At 55.4% G+C, this 20,588-nt stretch overlaps 2 protein-coding genes across 2 annotated transcripts; both read right to left on the bottom strand.

The window, feature by feature from the left end:
• Positions 1 to 69: 69 nt before the first annotated feature.
• Positions 70 to 1,700, bottom strand: CTXN1 (cortexin 1). Its single transcript, XM_040240537.1, has 2 exons — positions 1,495 to 1,700; positions 70 to 1,132 (listed from the first exon to the last, which is right to left on the bottom strand). Exon 2 carries the CDS (start codon positions 1,110 to 1,112, stop codon positions 864 to 866), a length of 249 nt encoding a protein of 82 aa, XP_040096471.1. The 5' UTR covers positions 1,113 to 1,132; positions 1,495 to 1,700; the 3' UTR covers positions 70 to 863.
• A 540-nt stretch (positions 1,701 to 2,240) lies between these two features.
• Positions 2,241 to 15,435, bottom strand: TIMM44 (translocase of inner mitochondrial membrane 44). The gene is made up of 13 exons (XM_040240536.1): positions 15,319 to 15,435; positions 13,418 to 13,519; positions 11,160 to 11,330; positions 9,866 to 9,946; positions 8,799 to 8,948; positions 7,666 to 7,805; positions 7,281 to 7,366; positions 6,497 to 6,589; positions 6,278 to 6,402; positions 5,424 to 5,474; positions 3,683 to 3,772; positions 3,025 to 3,135; positions 2,241 to 2,734 (listed from the first exon to the last, which is right to left on the bottom strand). Exons 1-13 carry the CDS (start codon positions 15,361 to 15,363, stop codon positions 2,615 to 2,617), a joined length of 1,365 nt encoding a protein of 454 aa, XP_040096470.1. The 5' UTR covers positions 15,364 to 15,435; the 3' UTR covers positions 2,241 to 2,614.
• Between the last annotated feature and the right edge of the window lie 5,153 nt (positions 15,436 to 20,588).

Here is a 20,588-nt window from a genome sequence, read left to right as displayed (position 1 = left end):
GTCCCCAGGACTGTAGAATGATGGTGCTAACAGGATCCTGAAAATACAAGAGGCCAAGTGCAGAGTCTCTACCTCAGCACACTGCTTGGCATGCAGTAAGCGCTCAATAATAGCTTTTATTAACAGCATGGGCTCAGAGGCAAGGAGGATTGAGAGGCCAGGGGAGGGTCTGGAGAGGGGGTGTGGCAGAGGGATCAGGGGGAGGTAGCAGGGGAGCCAAAGAAGGGTGGAGGTGGTAACAGAGGGAGGCGCGCGCTGACCTGAACTGGGGCCTGGGCTGGGGGCGGGAGGGAACCTGTCTGCCCTCTCCTCCTGTGGAAGGAGCCACCCATCCTGGACACAGGAGCCATTGTCGCTCTTCAGGCTCTGTCTCCGGGGCAGGACGCGCAGGGCATATTGGTATGCAGTATCCCACCCTGTGAGCCCAGGAGAGCCTGCCCCGCAAGCCGGAGCCCGAGGAGGGGCTCAGCGCTTACGGGCGGGGTTGCGCGCCCCGGTGGAGAGTGAGGATGGTCACAGAACAAGGAGGAAGGGAAAGGATACGGGGGTCTCCGAATACAGGAGTGGACAGGACACTCATGCTGCTAGGCGGCAGGACAACAGCAGAGAAACACCTACACGCTGGAGGCGGAGGGGTGGTACAAGGCAGGATAAAGGCACGAAGTGGGGCTCTGGCCTGGCCAGGAGGGAAGATGGGAGGGGTCTGAGGGGGGAGGGCTTGGACTTCTCCTCATGCCCTCCCCACTCGGGCTGCGGGCTCGCGGGGCAGGATCCCGAGCGCGGTCCAGGCCTGGCGGCGCCCCTCGTCAGATCTGCCCTGGGAGAGAGACCCCGCCGAGGGCCGGCCAGGGGCGCCGCACAGCTCAGACCAGCGCGTAGTCGAACTGCCCGCGCTCGAGCGCCTCCTTGTGGTCGGTCCAGGACGAGGCGGGCATGCGGCTGTAGGGGTCGAGCAGGATACGCACGCAGCGCACCATCAGCAGCACCAGCACCACGAGCAGGCACAGCACGAAGGCGAACACGGTGCGCTGCTCCGCGTCCAGGCCCGCACCCACCGGGGGCCCCGTAGACGGCGGCAGCGGCTCGGGGGACAGCGTCCACGTCGCGCTCATGGCTCACATTGCCGCGCGCCCTGGGGAGGAGAGGCCCGCCCGGGATGCGGGGATGAAGCTGCGACCTCCCTCGCCCCCGCGTCGTCCCCTCCCGCCGCCGTCCCCCCCACTCCCTGCCAAACCCCAGCCCCCGCCTGGGCCTCAGTCCCGGGGCTACGCCCATGCCCGGCCCGCGGGCACCCAACTCCGGGCGTGCTCGCAGGTGGGGAAGCTATGAACAAGGAGAGGAAACCCCGACCCGGCCGGTCCGCGCACAACAGGTGCGAACGCGCGGTCCGGGGAGGTGGCGGGGGCTAGACCCGGCTCCCCCGCCCCACTCCCTTTGTTCTTGCGTCCCGGGGACCCCCCTCCCCCACCACCTCCGTCCCGCCGCGCCCCTCACCCTGGCCTGAACCGGGACCGGGACCCAGAGCCCGGCAGCCTCGCTGTCTTCCGGGACCCGCACCTTGTCCGCTCTTGGCCTCTCCGCGGCGGCGTCCCCAGCTCTGCCCACCCCACCCGCCCCTGGAGCCGCGGAGACCGAGGCAGGCGAGCAGCGCGCGAGCCGGGCCGCCGCGGCTGTTCCCATGGCGACGGGGGGCGGGGCCGCCGCGGGGGGCGGAGGCTGCGCAGGGAGCGGCGGCGCGCCCGCGACCCCGCCCCGCCCACCGGGAAAACCGGGCCCCGCCCCGAGCTTCTGCATAGACCACTGGCCCCAAAGAACCGAGAGCACCGAGGACTTCACCCTCCCACCCCGACCAGTACTCCTAAACCTCCCAGCCCGACCTCAGCTCCCACACCCTGATTCTCCTCTGCAACTGACCCGTCAGTTTCCCTGTTTGGAGGATCCCAGTGCCCCCAAAACTCATTCCGTCGCTAAAGGTCCTCTGGCCTCAGGGACCCCAACCTTAAAGAGACCCCACCCAGGTCACCGAAAACCTCCATAGCTTTCCTTGTCATTGTCCCCCCTCACCCCCACACATAGCCAGGATGGGCAGGGCCTTGCCCAGGTAAAGCTGCCCCCTCTTCTGTTGCAGCTTCTTTAGTGACCACGACCTTCTCCTCATCACCACTGAGTTGGCCCACCCCCCACCTCCTCCTCAGTCCCAGCTCCCTGACCCCAGTGACAGACACCCTGGACAACCCAAGTTGTTCTCTTGCACTTTGGTGATTTATTATTTCCAAATCTCCACTTATATACAGGATAACAAGGGCACTGTTTTTTTTAAAAAAAAAAAGGAGCTAAAATGGCCTGGCTGATGTGGCCAGTGGGCCCAGGCCCCACTGCTCAGTCCTGGGAGGGAGTGCCTGGTCTGAGGCCCGCAGGCCAGCAGCCCACCAGGGGGCCAATGCAGCCCCCTACCCTCCCTGCCCCATCCAGCCGGGTGTTGCAGCTGGCCTGGCAGAGCAGGGGCAGCGCTGACAGTCCTGTCCCCAGAGGTCTGGCTGCTGCAGGTGGATGCCAGTTCCCTGCATGTCCACAGTGAGGGTCAGCCCTGTGGGCCCGGGCATGGCCGCCATGCTCAGAGGACCTGCTCTGTGCTGGAGGCCGAGATGTCCAGGAGCCGCCAGGCTGCATAGGGGTTCAGCTCGTCCTGGTCTCGGCAGAGAGCCCACACATACAGCATTCGCAGTACCTTGTCCTGCGGAACCCGGAATGGATGAGGGCTGGAGGCGGGGAGCACCCGGTACCCACACCAGAAGGAGGGTGGGGGTACTGCAGCCAGATCAGGGCTGGGAGGGAGCAGAGAGTGGGTCTGGAATGTTGGCCTGGGTCTGGGATCCAGAGCAGAGGCTTGGACTCAGGACTTGGTCAAACCAGACAGATCAGCAGCCCTCTGACCTCCACCAGGCCCAGCGCAACGTGCTGTCCTGGTGCCCTGCACTGCAGGAACTCAGTGCATGCCCTGCCCCTCCCTTCCTGCCCACTCACCGGGTCGCCCTCGACCACCTCGCCCTTGGGGTTCTTGATCACCATCACCATCTGGGCCTGGAAGGTGATGATCAGCACTGGCCCCTGCTCCATCATCTTGCCCATGGCCAGCTGCAGGGGGTGGGGACAGGGTGGATGGGCCTCAGAGAGTGGTCCCTGGTGCCTTCCTTGCAGCCCCCATCCAGGGGCAGACCTGAGCTTCAGCACCCCAGGCCTACCTACCGCTGCCCACCGGTCTGTTTTCAGTGGGCACTTCCCAACTGTGAGCAGAATCTGAATCTCTGAGGACCCAGACAGGATCCCTGGACTGAGGCTTTGTGGACACACGAGGCCTCTCAGAGCCACCCGTCTTCCATACGGGTGTGGGCTCCCCACACAGTCGTGGCAGAGAGACCAGTGGGGGCCTGAGTGGTCCCAAAAGAGCCCCCACCTTTCTCAGTGGAGGTGCAGGGAGAGCCCTGGCCTCAGGAGCCCCTGGATCTGGGCAGCAGCACCCCTGGGCCACCACTTGCTGGAGAATTCCCAACCCCAGGACTATGGAAACCCTTCAGTGAAAGCGACCCTACTCCTCCAGGGACAAGGAACTCACCCTTCCCAGCTCAGCACAATTCAGAGAAGCACCCCTGCCCCTCCCCCCCACCCTGGAAGAGGCACTCACATCGATGTTGTCAATGTCCAGGATACGGGAGTGGAACTGGAGGCCCAGAGCCTTGGCCTGCTGGATCGGGTGGGCTAGTTGGCTGTAGGTCTGCAACAAGAAGCCGAACATGCCCATGGGACCGGCCACCCTCAAGCAAGCCATAACAAGGCATCTAGGAGCCGGGGGTACCACACACCCCAGGCCGGTAGTAGGCTCACAGGCGGGGTTTCAGGCTTTCAGCTCATGTATCTCCCAGAAAGGGCTCTTGCCCAGGAGTGACAGATGCCAGGAGCAGGCAGGCTGGTGCCACTCTCTTGCTGGCGCGTGTCACACACTTCCCTCTCATTACCAAGACAGCACTGTATCACCACTATTGAAAGCGGTATTAATCAGTGAGGTCGGGAACGCTCCTGGAACGCAAACAGGAACATGCTCCCGGAGAGGTAAGTTGAGGCCTCTCTGGCTGATGCAGAACATTCTCCTGTGGATCCTGGCCTGGAACCAAACGCTTTTTTCTAGGATTCATCCTGCCCCATGGCTGCACTGGGGTGAGCTGATTGGGTCTGCCTGCTTCTCCCTGACCAGTGCCTGTGGGTGGCTCTTGGCCGCAGGCAGCCTGTTCCTCCTATGGGGCAAAGACACCATAGCCCTCTCACGCCTACTCCCAAGCCCGGAATATGGCAATCTCGCATCTCAATGGAAGACATTCCAACAGCACCCACTTTTTATGCCACTAATGGACCCACCAAATGAAAGAAAAAAAAGGTGCCAATCTGAGTTCTGGTGTGCTTTCTTAAAGATGACATTCTCAGAACGCCCTGGGGTGAGTGGCTTCAACCTCGGCTGTGTTTCTAGGGGCACCCACAGCAGCTCGCGGGTAGAGATAACCAGTCACATCTCAACAGTCCCAAAGTAAAAAAAAAAAAACCAACCCACTCATAAACGCCTGCTGGATTAGTCACCGTGCAGGGGAGTATTTAAAAAGAAAACCTGACATCTTCTCCTCTGTTTTTCCCAACTTGTTTGTGAGCTGGATACAGCAGAGAATCAGCCAAAAGAGATTCTGGATTATTTAGTATCAAGAAGCTGGGGGTGAAGAAAAACAAACTCCCAGAAGACACAGGTCAGGGAGCCAGAAGGATGGGGCAAGGTGGCCCCGTGGGAACAAGCAGGCTGCCAGGAAGGGACGGGGCAGACAGGGTGCTCCCGAGGCCGCCTGACCTGCCACCATGCAGCCCAGCCCTGCCCGTGGCCTGGGACCTGGAGCTCCAACTCCAGGAACAGCTAGGCCTCCTTAAGACACGCAGCTCTTACCCACGCAAAAATATATCAATGTCTGCTTGGATCTATGTTTGAGGATCTCATGATAAGAACAACAGCTAATGAATCCATCCAATGCCGCCTGTGTGGGAGCTCTGCTTCGGTGTCCCTGAAGCACCCTCTTGATCCCCAAGGGATGAGTCCAGTGATGTAACCCTGGCCTCGGGAAGGGGAGCTGTGGGGCCTCACACCCCACTTGCTGGCCAGCACCTGTGACCCCCACGCACAGAGTGAACATCTGATGCACCCCAGGCTTCTCCAGTGTCCCTTTCCACCCACTTCCCTGACCCCTGGATCCCCAGCCTGCAGCCACCCCCACCCCCAATACCCCCGTCCCCATCGAGCTCTTCCTGGATGGAGCCACCCAAGCAGATCTCCTCCAAACTGTTATTTCTTCTTAGGCCTAAACAGGACAAAGAAAAAGCCAGCAAGCACTCACAGCTTCATAGCACCAGTCTTTGAGAATGTCGAGTTCCCCAGAAATCATGGCCTAAAAAGGGAAAGACAAAAAATCAAGTATGAGAATGAAAGTGGGCTTTGGAGGCAGGGAGATACTGCTGGAGAATGTTCTCCAGGGGGACCCTTTCCTCGAAGCCTCCCAGCCCCACCCTGGGGTCCAAGTCTGGGGAGGGGAGACCTGGCCAGGCTGAGGCAGTGGGAGGGGAGCTCCCGCAGCTAACAGTGGGGCAACCCAGGGTGGGTCCCCAGAGTCTGCGGGAAGGAAGGGGAAGGTGGCAGTGGCCAGAGGTCTGGGTCCCAGCTAGGAAACTGAGCTGAGGTGGCCAGGCAGGGACAGCCTGCCTGCCCTGGGGACAAAGCTCTGGATGGCCTGGCCCAGGAGGGAAGGGGCAGAGTAGGGGCAGAGGAAGAGTATGGAGGAGGGCTCCCAGGGTGCGAGGAGAGAAGCTGACATAGGAACTGGATGTGGTGAGGGTCCTGGGGGTGGGAGGCACTTGGGGGAACCACAGGGCACAGTGGGGGTGGAGGCTGAGATGACCTTACCCCAGAGGTTCCCGCCTGGGCTCGGGCTGCTGCTTTGAGGAGTTGCTACCTTTTCATCTCCTCCCAGCCCTGCCCCGAGTGTCCTGAGGAAGCTGGGAACGCAGAGGAGGGAGAAGGGCCCCAAGAGGAGGGATTGGATGTTCACAGAGGACCGGGGGGCGGGGTGGGGGGGCGCTCCCTGCAGTCCCACTAGGCCACGCCACAGGCCTCTGTATGGGCTGGGCTGCAGGACTCCCAGGCTCCAGCCAGGGCTGGTGGCCATGGAGGGGCAGGGACGTGGCGCACACCCACCTCCAGGACGTTGGGGATGATGTCGTTCTCGCACTGCTGCAGGAAGCGGTCCTTGTCAAAGGCGGGGTCCACACGCAGGATCTCTGTGAGCACCTCTGACATCTCTGTCTTCGAGAACAGGCCCCCTGGGATGGCCGAGCCGGCAGGGCAGTGAGGGCCTGGGACTCTGCCCCCTTGCTGGCTCAGGGTGAGGGGATGGTCTTGGGGTGGCCCACTCACCCAACAAGTCCGTGACCTTGTCTGTCAGCACACGGGATGCCCGGATGAAGGCGTTGTCGCTCTCGTCATACTTCATCTTCATCTCGAAGAACCCTGTGGCAGGTGGCGGGTAGGGTCAGGGCTCAGGGGTCCCTTCCAGAAAGACACACCCCCTCCATCACAGCCATCCCGAGCAGAGTTGGTAACTGAGGGGGCCTCTCCGAGGCTGCTTCTTCCTCAAGAGACCAGGGCCTGTGGGTCAACCTCAGGGTGGGGGTGTGGAGACCCTGCCACCATGAGCTTGGGGGTCTGTGCGAACTGTGGGGGGCCACCTCCACTGGCAGCTGCTTTCACTGCAAAGGAAACACAGGCTTCTGAGAATCACCATGGGTTGAAGAGGGAAGCCAGGTGCCCCAGAGTGGGTAGAGCACACTGGGCCTTGAGCTGGTTCCTGGCTTGTGAGGTGGGGTGTGTAGGGGCCAAATCCACAGCTGCACCATCGAGGTGGGGACAGGAGGGGGGCCAGGGGGCACTCATACCTGCCTGCCCCACAGCCACACTGGCTCTAGTCAAGATGGTGACCCAGCCCCGACGGCAGAGGCCCTGCCGCCCGAGATGTACTGGGTGCTTCCCCTTGGGCCTCCTGAGGCCTGCACTCTGCTGCTCACACGCTGGGTGACTGCCACAGTGCCTGGCTCTCTCAGACCCCAGCCTCCTCCTCTGTCTGGTGCCCACCCCCGGGGAGCACTCAGTGCATGTCTCTCACCGCCCTGCCGCTGGGCCGTTCTGAGATGGGGACACTCACGATTGAACACCACATTATTGTCCCTGAAGTCCTTCCACTGCTGGTACCACTTGGAATCCTTGTGCAGCACAACCCCCAGCGCCTCTCTGGGAAGACCAGGGAAGCCAGTGAGCACAGCGCGGGGGCTGCTCCCACGGGGAGAGGGAGCAGTCAGACAGTGTGACGACCCTGGCCTCACCTCCTAGCCTCCTGCCTTCTCATTTCCCCTGCCTATCCCTCCCCACTTTCCTTCTCTCAGGGAGCCAGGGAACCTTGGGCAGAAAGAAACCCCACAAGCAGACTTGGGTCGGAACCCTGTGTGGTCCTCAGAGACAGACAACACTGCAGGTGGCTAAAAAGGGAGGTGGAGATGGGGCGGGAAGCCCCTGACCCGTCTGGTACCTACTCATTGGCCTCAAATACTTTCTCTTCCTTGAATTTCTCTCCAGCGAACTCCTTCCTTTTCCGGAGCCGCTCAGGTCGCCGATAGGGCCCGGTCTGTCCCAGGACGCTCTCGTCGATCTCCTTCTTGACAGACTCCACGCCCTGCAGAGCACAGCCGGGCATGTGGGAGTTGGGCGACTCCCGACCAGAAGCTGTACACCTACCCTGGCTCCAGGTCTCAAGGTCACCTGCCTTGCAGGTGCAGGCCAAGGATTTGTCAGAGCCTCAGGGGGAGGCAGACGCTCGCTGCCGAGAGGAGACCCTGGCTATCTGACTTCTGTCCCTGACTCCCCCTCCACCCCCACCAACCCCTTCTCTAAGAGCAGCCCCCAGACGACCTTCATATTCTGAGGTCGATTCCCCCATCTCCCTGGAAACCTCCCTTCAGGTGGGGAGAAACCAGCAACTGGAGGGGCATCCTGAGCGGCCCCTGCCCCATCACCCCCATCCAGGCTGACCCAGTCTATGGATCCCGACTTCCCAAACCTCCGGAACCCTTTTCCCTCCCGGCCCCACCACCGCAGACACTCTCCAGCCACCTCTGGGCCACTGCCCGAGTCCTCGCTGGTGGCTATGCTTTCAGGATAAAACCTGAACTCTTCCGTATGGCCCCCAGGCCCCTGCAGTGTCTCCGGTCACAGCCAGTTGGCCCTGGTGCCCCCAGCTGGCAATGCCTGCTCCCCTGGCTTGGAGCCGCCCCCGGACGCTCCTGTCATGTTACTCAGAACTGCCTGCCCCTCCCCTGTCCCCATGCCTGCCTTGTGATCCTTCGAGAACAGCAACTCGGACCTTCTCTCCTATGGCCCTGTGGCCAGCAGAGGGCCCAGTGTGCAGTCAGGTCTTCACAGAAGGGATTCAGGACCTCAAGTGACCAGAAGCGACAGTCTCGGGGTTCTGGGCCAGACCTAAGGGTGTCAGCCACTGACTGCGGGCTGGAGCTCTCGGTCTGTTAACCCGTAGCTCCCTAAGGGCCACGATTTGCCCAAGACCACCCAGCTGGAAGGGGCTGAGCCCAGAGATGGGAACTCGGCTCCCGGTGGGTGGGAACAGGACAGAGCCTAGAGTGCCCACAGGCACAAGCGCAGCCCAGCTCACCTGGGAGAGGGCTTTGAAGGCAGCGGTCCGGCCAAGCCTCTCCCCGCCTTTGGACACTGACTCGGCAGACTGCTTGGCGGTCTTGGCTGCTTCTTCCACACCTTCCTTGATTTTCCGGCCAAGGTCACTTTTACTGACTTCGTCAAGACTCTACTGAGACGGAGAAAGGGGAGGTGTCAACGTGGCACAGGCTGGGGGCTGGCAGGAGCTCCCTCAGGGCTAAGGGCCAACCAGGCCAAAGAGGGGTGGGAGTAGACAGCCTGAGCTTGTCTGGCTGGTGGAGCTGTGACTGGGGTATGTGTGTGCTTGAGAAGGGTGCCTACGGCTTCTGGGGCACTGGGCCTGTGGCTGCAGGCACGGAGCAGACAGGAGCCCCAGCCCTCCCGGGATACACAGGAGTGGCAGCCACGGGTGGCGGGGAGGCAAGAAGAAGGTGAGGAGGTGTGCATGGAGCTGGGCTGGCCTCGAAGCCCTGCCCCTCTCTCCTGGAGATGCAGGAGACTCGTGTTCGATCCCTGGGTTGGGAAGATCCCCTGGAAAAAAGGCATGGCCACCCACTCCAGTATTCTTGCCTGGAGAATCCCATGGACAGGGAGCCTGGACAGAGGGCTACAGTCCATGGGTCACAAGACTGAAGCGACTTAGCAGGCAGGTCCCTCTCTCCAGCCCAGGAGAGCAGAAAAACCAAACAGAAGCAACAAAGAAAGCCCTCCAGGAAAGTCACTCCCACCTCCACCCTTGGAGGCAAAGTGCTCCCCTCCTATCCTAAGGAGGGAAGAAAAACATCCTCATTTGACCCTCCTGATTGTAGCACAGAGGCTTCTAACTTAAGCAGGCCAGTGGGCTGGTCTGACCTCGCCCTCCTTCCTGAGGGCATCCTGGACTCTATCTCCGGAAAGCCTCTGGAGTGGACAGGCTGCTCACCACCCCAGCCTACACAGTGCTGGCTGCCAGTTCCTCCTGAGGCTCCCAGCACTGCCTCCGCCCCCCAACTCCTCTGCCAGAGGTAAGAACAAACAGGCCCTGAAGCGTCGGCTAAGAGGCCCTGGGAGCCCTGAGGCCATTACCTCCTTGACGGTGCCTGTGATCTCCCCCAGCTTCTTCCTGATCACCTCGCTTGTCCGTAGGGTTTCCGATTCAATGGTTCTCTAGGGGGAAGGACATTGTGTCTTTGTGTTGGGATGCACAGTCCAACGCAGCATTTTCTCAGCAGTCCCTTCCTCCCCAGACACCTCTGCTTCTCTTGCCCCTCCCCCTCAGCCTGCCCAATGGGTCCCTCCCTTCCGGCAGGGTCCCTGGCTGCCCCTCAGCCTGGCATGAAGCCTGCACAGGGACCCTCCTGAGCACAAAGCCCTAGGCCCCAAATCTCTCTCTGGGTGGCAGGGGGTGAACTCACCTATCTTCTCATCAGCAATATGTTGAGGGCAGTAGTGGGGGGGTGCTGTTCCCACTCTGCCCCCACCCAGGCACCCTGCCCCAACCTCAGCCTCCTCTGCCCCCAGGTGGCCCCTCAGCCCACTCCTCTTCCTTAATGACAAGGAAGGGCGCTATCCCATAGGGTGGAATTCCCCACAGAGTTTAGCGGAGACTCGGAGGGAACAGGCCTCACTGCGCCAGCAGCCCGGGATCGGGGATCAACACAGCAAAACACCGAGGGACCTGGGGCTTCTGGGGCAAGCGCCCACACCCCAGGCTCAGCCACCCACAGGGGAGATGGCGGGGCTTCGCATCCGCCTTGCAGAGCCCTCGCGGGCAGCCAGATAAAGGGCCACAGGCCCGTTCTCAGGCAGCTGAGTTGTTTGGGTGTTTCCGTACGCTCTAATGGAAAAACCCAAGTTTTTGGCCAAGCGACCATGTAACAATTACACTAGCCCTGGAACCCACTTTCTACCCATTTCACTCAGAGGCCCTCCAGAGTACGCATCTCAAACCTAGTGCCTGAGAGACCTATGGAGATGCAGATTTTTTTTTTTTTAATTTTTATTTTTAATTGGAGATAACTGCTTTACAATGTTGTGTTGGTTTCTCCTGTAGAGCAGTGCAAGTCAGCCATAAGTATACACATGTCCCCCTCTCTTGAGCCTCTCCCACAATGCAGATTCTGACGCAGGAGGTCCAGAAAACCCCCCGTGTGCTGGTCTGTGTGTAGAGGATGCCACAGGCTCACCACAGACCTGATGGGCTGAGTGGCTTCCCACGCCCCCTTACTCCCCATCATCAGGGACCCTGACAGCCGGGGCACTGCGCTACGGGGATTCCTGGGTCCAGGGAGCAAGTAAGAGGTGAGAGAGGTTAATCAGTGATTAACATACTGGGTTGGCCAATAAGTCTGTTCAGAGACGAGTCACGAAGGGGACTCACGTATTTCCTCCTGGCTTCCTGGAGCGCATCTGACTCTTCCAGCTTCTTGGCCTCATCTCGGAACTTTTTTATACTTTCTTTCATTTCTTTGTTTTTGGCTAATTCCTGTTTGATGTTATCGAGCAAGCCAGAGAGAAAGCCTTTTCTGCTTCCAGAGGAATAGGATTTGGACTAGAAAGAATGTAGAAAGAGACAAAGGATTTTTTTTTTTAATTTTCTAATTTCTGTTGATACAGGTTTAACAATGAAGAGCTCTCTCTTTGCAGAAGAGTAGAAGAGGCACACTAAAAAACTATTAAGTGATACACTGTGGGGCACCCAGACAACAAGCTATTATTCAGCAATAAAAAGAAATGAGGCCAAGGACTTCCCTGGTGGCACAGAAGATAAGAATCCGCCTGCCAATGCAGGGGACATGGGTTTGATCCCTGGTCCAGGAAGATCCCACATGAGGCCCCGCTCCATGCACTCCCCTGCCCAAGACATGGGCTTTAGGGTCAGACACAGCTGGGTTTAGATCCTGGCTTCTCCTCCTTCACAGGTTCAGGAAAGAGAAAGCTTCAAAAATTATTGTGAGCGAGTGACTCAGGTCACGGGGACATGGCCTCATGTGCTAGGCTGCTCCCACTTCTGAGGGTGCGCGGGGTCCACCACCAGGCCTAGGGACTCACCCTACTAGTTTCAGGGGCAACAGCCCCCCTGTCTGCTATTGAGCCCCAGCAAAAGAGGCCGAAAGTCTGGGTGCTGCCCCAGAGGTGGGGTGGCCAGGTCTGGTGCTGGCACGCAGCTGTCTGGTCCAGATGGGTCCTGGCCTGCCCTTCTCCAGGGGAAATCCAGGTTCCAAGAGTGTCAGGGACTGCATCAGCTCACAGCAGCCCCACCACTCACCCCAGGGCTGGGGACTGGGTGGCAGTGGTGGGGGGCAGGGCAGATCAGAAACGTGGACAACTAATGGGAAAGACAAGTCCCACACCTACAACAGCCCCAGGACACGGCTGGGGAGACAGGCTGGCACAGGTAACTGGAGGGTTGTGCTGAGACTCAAAAGGGAAGGGAGGGTGTGGGCTGCTTAAGGATGTGGAAGTGGAGTCAGTGTGAGGTTTGGAGCTTTCCTCCCCATGGTGGTGAAACACCAGCAGAAGCATGGTTGAGGAGGAGTGACGGGGAGGGCAAAAGCTCTAGAAAATGCTGTTTCTGACAAACAACGTCAAGAGTAAGAGAGATATCAGGGCTTCCCTAGTGGTCCAGTGGTTTAGAATCCACCCGCCAATGCAGGGGACATGGATTTGATCCCTGATCCAGGAAGATCCCACTTGCTGTGGGGCAACTAAGCCCTGGCGCCACAATTACCGAAGCCTCCGAGCCCTAGAGCCTATGCTCTGCAACGAGAAAAGCCGACACAACGAGAAGCCCACACATGGCAACTGGAGAGTAGCCCCCACTCGCTGCAACTAGAGAAAGCCCCAAGCATAGCAACCAAGACCCAGGATAGCTATAAATAAACGTATGCAAATTTTAAATATAAATTTTATAAAAATATAAAAACTAACATTATATAAATATACCCTGGTGGCTCAGAGGTTAAAGCGTTTGCCTGCAATGCAGCAGACCTGAGTTCAATCCCTGGGTTCAATCCCTGGGTCAGGGAAGATCCCCTGGAGAAGGAAATGGCAACCCACTCCAGTATTCTTGCCTGGAGAATCCCATGGACGGAGGAGCCTGGTGGGCTACAGTCCACGGGGTCGCAAAGAGTCAGACACGACTGAGCAACTTCACTTTCACATAAATATAAAATTATATAAAAACAAAATTATAGAAATTTTGTACAAAAATATAAATGTAAGTTTTATAAATAAATACAATTAAAAAAAAAAATAAAGGTAAGGACGGTCTAGCCTGGGGAAACCCAGCTCCAGGAGATGTGTGACTCTGTGAACGCAAATGCCCATGGGGCTGTCTCCCAGAAGCAAAGCCCAGCTTTGCTTGAAGGACCCAGACGTGCGACCCAGTAGGCGGTGCATTTCAACTCCACTACAGGGATCCCACTCCACTCTGGGAGGCAGGAGCCCCACCCCAAAGTGTGCCGAGCACTTCCAGATACCAAGAGCACCAGGCCCACTGTGCTCTCTGACTCCAGAAGGCCTGCCCATCAGATGCCCCGGCAGTGTGGGCAGCATCCTGCAGGGTTCTTCTGTCACCTATACCTGACCCTCACACCTCCCCTTCCAGCCAGCTCGCTCACGTCTTGAGTCACTCACCAGGGTCAGCTCTCCACTAGGCCGGGGCAGCTGATAGGTACCATGGGGCAGTGGCACTAGACTGTGGCTGGACAGGAGATGGACTCCGCTGCCAACACATCTCTAATCGAGGGAGAAGAGATAAAGATCCATTTAGACCAGAGGGTGATGAGGAAGGAATGAAATAGGCCACCTAAAAGAGCAGAGATTGCTAAGACTCATCTGACGATGTTTATCCCATGCCACCTGCATGCCTGAGGCTCGACCATCTTCTCAAATTCTGAGAAGCCAGTGGAATCTGGTAGAAAATCTTGGAACTGTACCTGCAGGGCCTACATGTACCCTCCCGACTCTGAACCTAGGGGAAACCAGATGCGTCCTAGGAAATGCCAACCTATGGTGGAAGAACGCTAAAGGCTAAATGTGCCAGTCTGATTTAAGGCCTTAGTCTGAAAATGGGCATGCGGAGCCTTGATACTGGTGGCAACCAGTCTTCTCTCACCGGCCTTCTCTACTTCTGCCAGCCTTGGAAGACCAGAGGCCTGGGCTTTCAGAGGTACACACTGATAACTTACTGTCCCAGGCACGACCCGGCAATAAACCTACCATGTCCTGATCCAGGGTTGGGATGTGAGCAGAGCAACTTAGGGGAGTCACCTGGGCAGAGAGATGCTGCTAACCTCATGTGAAAGGCATTTCTTCTCTGACCAAATGATGAACTTAAGCTCTAGGAGGGAAGCTCCATGTAGGTCCTGTTCAGTGCTGCATCCTAGCACCCAGCATGGAGCCAGTAACACGGATGTCAATGACCTGACAAAATCACATTTCCATTTCCACAATCCCTGGGCCTCTCCTCATCCTGTTCCATGCTTCCTGTCTCCAGGAACTCTAAGCAACATACAGACTTACACAGATGCTATGATCTCCTATAGCTACTCAAGAGCTATAAGTCACTCCTGTGACTTATCGAAACTTTTGTTTTAATTGCTTTGTTGTTTTCTTCTTCTAAACGCCTACAGCCATTGATCCTGGAGCCACAGATGTCAGCAGCAGTCTGAAGTTGAAGCGGATCGCTCTCTAATTGGGAAGGAAAACCCCACAGGAGGACGGAACCTGAAGGTGGCTCCTCTTTTGTCTTGTGCCCAAATCAAACACCTGTACACACAGCCTTCAAACCCTGACTCAAAAGACTATCAGTCCAGAAGAAAAGCTCTGCCCTGAGTCAGAAATACCTTGTTTCTCCTAACACTCAGATTCCTGTGAGATAACGTTCCTTCCTGACCTGAGCTTTGGGCCAGGTCAACTACCCTGCTAGCTCTGAGACTGTGGGCAGCTTGCTTAGCGCGACTGAGCTCCCAGTTTCCTAACCTGTTGAGATAGCATCAAACAGTAGCAACGTGAGTACTGTTGTCCCAATGCACTTTATACGCCTTGACCCCCAAGGCATCTGTGAGCCCAGATTCTCAGCCAGGGCGACAACTACCTCCCGTACTTTCAGAGGATTAGGAGGAGAGACGGAAAGTGCTCCCGGTCGCGGACAAAGCATATAAAGCCGAGCCGTGACTGTCACGGTTTTCTGCCTTTTCCTCGCCACTGCTTCTCTACGGAGCGCCACGGTCACCATTCACTCCTCGGTACACGTGGGGTCAGCCAGAAATGAGGGGTGATCCTCTCCCTGCCGGCTCCATGCATTACTGCCCCTGGCCGGACAGTCTCGGCTCCCCCTCCCTCAGGCCTAGCTTCAGGCCCCACGTTACCGGGCCCCCGCCCCGGCCTCGGCTGACCCAGTGATCAAACTCTGAGTCTCTCGCGGAGCCCAGGGAAGGCGCAAAGAGGTCAAAGAGCTCAGGACAGCGAGATCCTGGAGGTCGCCGGTCCGGAGCTCCCTAGTCCCGCCCTCCTGGCCCCGCACATCTGCTCACCCGTGGGCAGCGGCACCAGCCTGCCCTCAGCGCCGCCGCCGCCATGCTGGAGGATCCCGTGTGACCTTCTCGGGGCGCGACTCGATACCGTCATCCGCCGCGTCTGCCTGGTAGGGTCTGGGCCTGGGAAAAGCAAGACCTGAGGGCGGGGTTTGTGAAAGGAAGGGCGTATCATTGGACAGGGCTCCCAAGGAAGGAGGGGCCGTGGAGGGAGTCCACTATGGAGGCGTGGCCTTACAGAGGGCGGGAGAGTCCTGGAGAGCTAGGCCTCTGATAGGGCAGAGTTTCGGAAGAGCGGGGCCTGTGACTGGATGTGACCTGGGGGGCGTGTAGTCCTGTGTGGCAGAGACCTATGGTTGGATAAGAAAGCGAAGAGGCGGAGCCTGAGGATGTGGATTCTGTCACGAGCGAAGATTTTCCTACAGACAACCCAGGGTTCGCGTGGCCGGAAAAACCGGTACAGAGCGACCCACCATAAGAACCAATTCAATTGGGTTCTGACTGATTGACCGATGGGCCTGCCCTTTGCCACTGACTCTGACTCACTGACAGTGACTGACATTGACTGACATTGACTAACAGACGAGCAAGTGAGTTGCTTCAAGAGCAAGAGCGAATGAGCCCACATTTGTACAGCACTTTCGGAAGGCACCTGTTGGTTTTGGTCCAGAAAAGGAACGGGAAGCTGAGACCTGGCTGAGTGTGAGCCACTCTTCCCTCCATCCATTTAGTGTGAATTGATACACCTGGACCGGAAGAAGGTGATGCCTCTTTCACGTCAGCGCCCAGATGCTATTTTCCATTTAGAGAATCCACCACCAAGTGGCGGTACCTGGACATGGTCGTGCAGCTGGGAAGAGGTGGTGTGTTGGTAGCGTTGTTGTTCAGTCTCTCAGTCATATCCGACTCTTCCTGACCCCATGGACTGCAGCACGCCAGGCTTCCCTGTCCTTCACTATTTCCCAGAGTTTGCTCCAACTCCTGTCCATTGTGTTGATGATGCCATCCAACCATCTAATCCTCTATCGGCCCCCTTCTCTTGCACTCAATCTTTCCCACCATGAGGGTCTTTTCCAGTGAGTCAGCTCTTAGCGTCAAGTGGCCAAAATATTAGAGCTTCAGCTTCAGCATCAGTCCTTCCAATGAATATTCAGGGTTGATTTCCTTTAGGACTGACTGGTTTGATCTCCATGCTATCCAAGGGACTCTCAAGAGTTCTCCCGCAACACAATTCAAAAGCATCAATTCTTTAGTGCACAACCTTCTTTATGGTCCAACTCTCACATCTGTACATGACTATTGGAAAAACCATAGCTTTGACTATATGGACCTTTGTGGGGAAAAAGTCTCTGCTTTTTAATACGCTGTCTAGGCTTCCTTGGTAGCTCAGTTGGTAAAGAATCCACCTGCAATGCAGGAGACCTGGGTTCGATCCCTGGCTTGGGAAGATCCCCTGGAAGAGGGCATGGCAACCCAGTCCAGTACTCTTGCCTGGAGAATCCCCATGGACAGAGGAGCCTGGTAGGCTACAGTCCATGGGGTCTCAGACAGTTGGACACTACTGAGTGACTAGGCACAGCACAGGTCTGTCATAGCTTTTTTCCCCCAAGGAGCAAGCATCTTTTAATTTCATGGCTGCAGTCACCATCCACAGTGATTTTGGAGACCTAGAAAAGATCTATCATTGTTTCCACTTTTTCCCCATCTATTTGCCATGAATTGATAGGACTGGATGCCATGATCTTAGTTTTTTGAATGTTGAATTTTAAGCCATTTTTTTCCACTCTCTTCCTTCACCTTCATCAAGAGGCTGATTAGTTCCTCTTTGCTTTCTGCCATTAGGTATCATCTAGATATCTAAGGCTGTTGATATTTCTCCTGGCAGTCTTGATTTCAGTTTGTGTTTCATTCAGCCCAGCATTTCACACGGTGTTCTTGCTGGTACCATGGGGAGAGTTAATGTACGTTGCCTTTGTCATTACTAAAACTGTGATAAGGTCTATGGGACTTGGAAGGGAGGCAGCATACACTCCCTGGCTTCAGGGTTGGACAGATCTGCGTTCTCTGTCCCTCAGGAGCGCCACCTGGAGATGAGAAGAAGTGTTGAGGGCTTCCACTCTGGCTTTGTTGGAAATGCCTTTATTTGAAGAGGAGCAAACTAGTTAACAGGTTGGGATATACAGGTTTGCTGCTGAGAAGGTCTAAGGGTTTCTTAGTTGTAGTTGATATCATGGAGTTAGACAAGGGCACCCAGAGAGAATATGTCAGGTGGGCATATCAAAACTCCATAGTCAGATGGAGGAAAAAGAGCCCTTAAAAGAGACTGGGCAGGACTGGTCAACAGGTCAGAAGAGGACCTGGAGTCGCTTCGAGAAGACAGGTGGAGTAAGCGGTGCTGAATGCAGCAGAGAACTCAGGCCAGGCAGACCAGGTCAGAATGGTATCCATCAGCCCTTGTACTTTGTAATATGGAGGTCCCTGAGGAGAGAAGCTAGAAGATTTTGGTTGAACGGTGGCTGTGGAAGCCAGATTTCAAGTGGCCGAGCTTTCGTTTTTTACAGAGGTGTGCTGGAACCAGCTTGGACTGCCTGGCAAGAGCCAATTGTCAAATTTTCAGGAATTTTGGAGCTAGTTGTTAAACACGGTCATTATTTTAAAACTGATTGTGTAAACTTACAATCAACTGGATTATATTAAAATAATGGTAATAAATTCTCAAAACTCAACACTTATTATGTCCCTGTCTATGCTACTGAAGTTATTAACATGTCTCTTCTGTAGGCTGGAAATATCATGTTAGATGTGCTATACCTCTTACTAATTCTGTCTTTTTTTTCCCTAAAGTAATGGTTTATTTGCAGGGTGCCACACAGGGAAATGGGAGACAAGTCACAGGTCCACTTCATCTTGGTCACTGAGTTAGGGATTCTTTTTCATATTTATTTTTATTTATTTAATTTGGCTGAGCCAGGTCTTCATTGGGACATGTGGGATCTAGTTCCCTGATCAGGGATCGAACCTGGGCTTCCAGCATTGGGAGCACCGAGTCTTTGCCACTGGACCACCAGGGAAGTCCCCACCAATTCTGTCTCTAACGCACCACATTAGTAGCTCGAAATTGGCCATGGTGGGGGTATTTATGCCATAGGAATTGACAAACACTACAGATCGAGAACTTTCTGGCATGTTTGGAGAGTCAGTTATTAAATGTTTAACAGGCACATAGAGAAGGAGAACAGAGATGCCTCTGAGGAATCTTTGCAGTGCTTAGAAAGTGAAATGATGACAGCTGGAAGTACATATGGGGTAGAGTGAGGGTGGTTTACGTTTTCCCTACCTTTTCATTTTGAAAATGTTCACAGCTACAAAAAAGTTGCAAGAATAGTATAATGAACACTCATACACCCTTCACCTACACTTGTTTTGCCACATGTGCCTTAGCAGGTGCTATGTACATGTGAGGGCTTCCCAGGTGGCGCTAGTGGTAAAGAACCTGCCTGACAATGCAGGAGACATAAAAGATCCTGGTTCAATCCTTGGGTGGGGAAGATCCCCTGGAGGAGGGCATGGCAACCCACTCCAGTATTCTAGCCTAGAAAATCCCATGAACAGAGGAGCCTGATGGGCTACAACCCATGGGGTCACAGACTTGGACATGACTGAGCATCTGAGAACGGACAGTTGATTTACAATTTGTGTTAGTTTTGGGTGCACAGCTAAGTGATTCGATTATATACATATATATAATTATTTTTAACAATTCCTTTCCATTATAGTTTGTTGCAAGACATCGAATATAGTTCCCTGTGCTATACAGTATGTCATTGTTTACTTATTTTATATATGTGCTCAGATGCTCAGTCGTGTCTGACTCTTTGTAACCCCATGGACTATAGCCCACCAGGCTCCTCTGTCCATGGAATTTTCCAGGCAAGAATACTGGAGTAGCATTATGTGTATGGAAAAAAAAAATACTGGAGTAGGGTGCCATTTTCTCCTCCAGGGGATCTTCCAAACCCAGGGATTGAACCCACATCTCTTACAACTCTTGCATTGGCAGGTAGATTCTTTACCACTAGCTCCACCTGGGAAGCCATTTTTATATAGTGGTGTGTATTTGTTAAGTCAATACTCCCAATTTATCCCCCCACCCAGTGCTCTTGCCTGGAAAACCCCATGGACGGGGGAGCCTGGTAGGCTGCAGTCCATGGGGTCGCTAAGAGTCGAACACAACTGAGCAGCTTCACTTTCACTTTTCACTTTCATGCATTGGAGAAGGAAATGGCAACCCACTCCAGTGTTCTTGCCTGGAGAATCCCAGGGACGGGGGAGCCTGGTGGGCTGTCGTCTATGGGGTCGCACAGGGTCGGACACGACTGAAGCGACTTAGCAGCAGCAGCCGCAGCATCCCCTTTGGTAAGTGGAGTTTGTTTTCTATGTCTATGAGTCTGTTTCAGTTTTGTAAATAAGCTCATTTGTACTGTTTTTTAGATCCCACATAGGTAGTATCATATGGTATTTGTCTTTCTCTTTCTGACTTACTTCACTTAGTAAGCTATTCTCCAGGTCCATCCATGTTGCTGCAAATGGCATTATCCCACTCTTTTTATGACTGAGTAATATTCTGTTACTTATTATACATATCTTCTTTGTCCATTCACCTGTTGAAGGGCACTTAGCTTGCTTCCACGTCTTGGTTATTGTAAATAGTACTGCTCTGAACATTGGGATGCATGTGTCTTTTCAAATTAGAGCTTGTGTCTTTTCTGGATATATGCCCAGGAGGGGGATTGCTGGATATATAGCAACTCTATTTTTAGTTTTCTTAAGGAATCTCTATAGTTTTCCATAGTAACTGCAGTGATTTACAATCCTACTAATGTTTAGGTTTGTACCTACCTTTTTCCACGTCCTTTCCAGCATTTATTATTCGTAGAGCTTCTAATGATGGCCATTCTGACCAGTATGAGGTGGTACCTCATTGTGGTTTTGTTTCGCATTTCTCTAATAGCGATATTAAGCATCTTTTCATGTGCCTATTGGCCATCTGTTTGTCTTCTTTGGAGAAAAGTCTGTTCAGGTCTTCTGTAGCCCAGGCACAAGGTTAACAAAGGCAGAAAAGGTAAAAGGGAAGGGATTGTTGTGATTCCAGCTCCCTGAGTAGACCTCGGTTACAGGGTCACCTGCCTCGTCTTGTAACTTGGTGTGTCATTGGTGATTGTGCCTGACCTACGTGTTCCTACAAAGCAGACCAGCACCCCGTGGTCTAA

Source organism: Oryx dammah, unplaced genomic scaffold, assembly GCF_014754425.2.
Source record: "Oryx dammah isolate SB20612 unplaced genomic scaffold, SCBI_Odam_1.1 HiC_scaffold_5, whole genome shotgun sequence".
NCBI lineage: Eukaryota > Metazoa > Chordata > Mammalia > Artiodactyla > Bovidae > Oryx > Oryx dammah.
Note: the sequence above shows the minus strand (reverse complement) of the source record. Positions and strands in the feature narration are given on the sequence as shown.

Coding starts and splice junctions, on each gene's coding strand:
- CTXN1 (XM_040240537.1), bottom strand. CDS start 1,112: ATGAGCGCGACGTGGACGCTGTCCCCCGAGCCGCTGCCGCCGTCTACG.
- TIMM44 (XM_040240536.1), bottom strand. CDS start 15,363: ATGGCGGCGGCGGCGCTGAGGGCAGGCTGGTGCCGCTGCCCACGG. Junction 7,806..8,798: donor CCTTCAAAGCCCTCTCCCAG/GTGAGCTGGGCT, acceptor TGTGCTCTGCAG/GGCGTGGAGTCTGTCAAGAA. Junction 7,367..7,665: donor AAAGTATTTGAGGCCAATGA/GTAGGTACCAGA, acceptor TGGTCTTCCCAG/AGAGGCGCTGGGGGTTGTGC.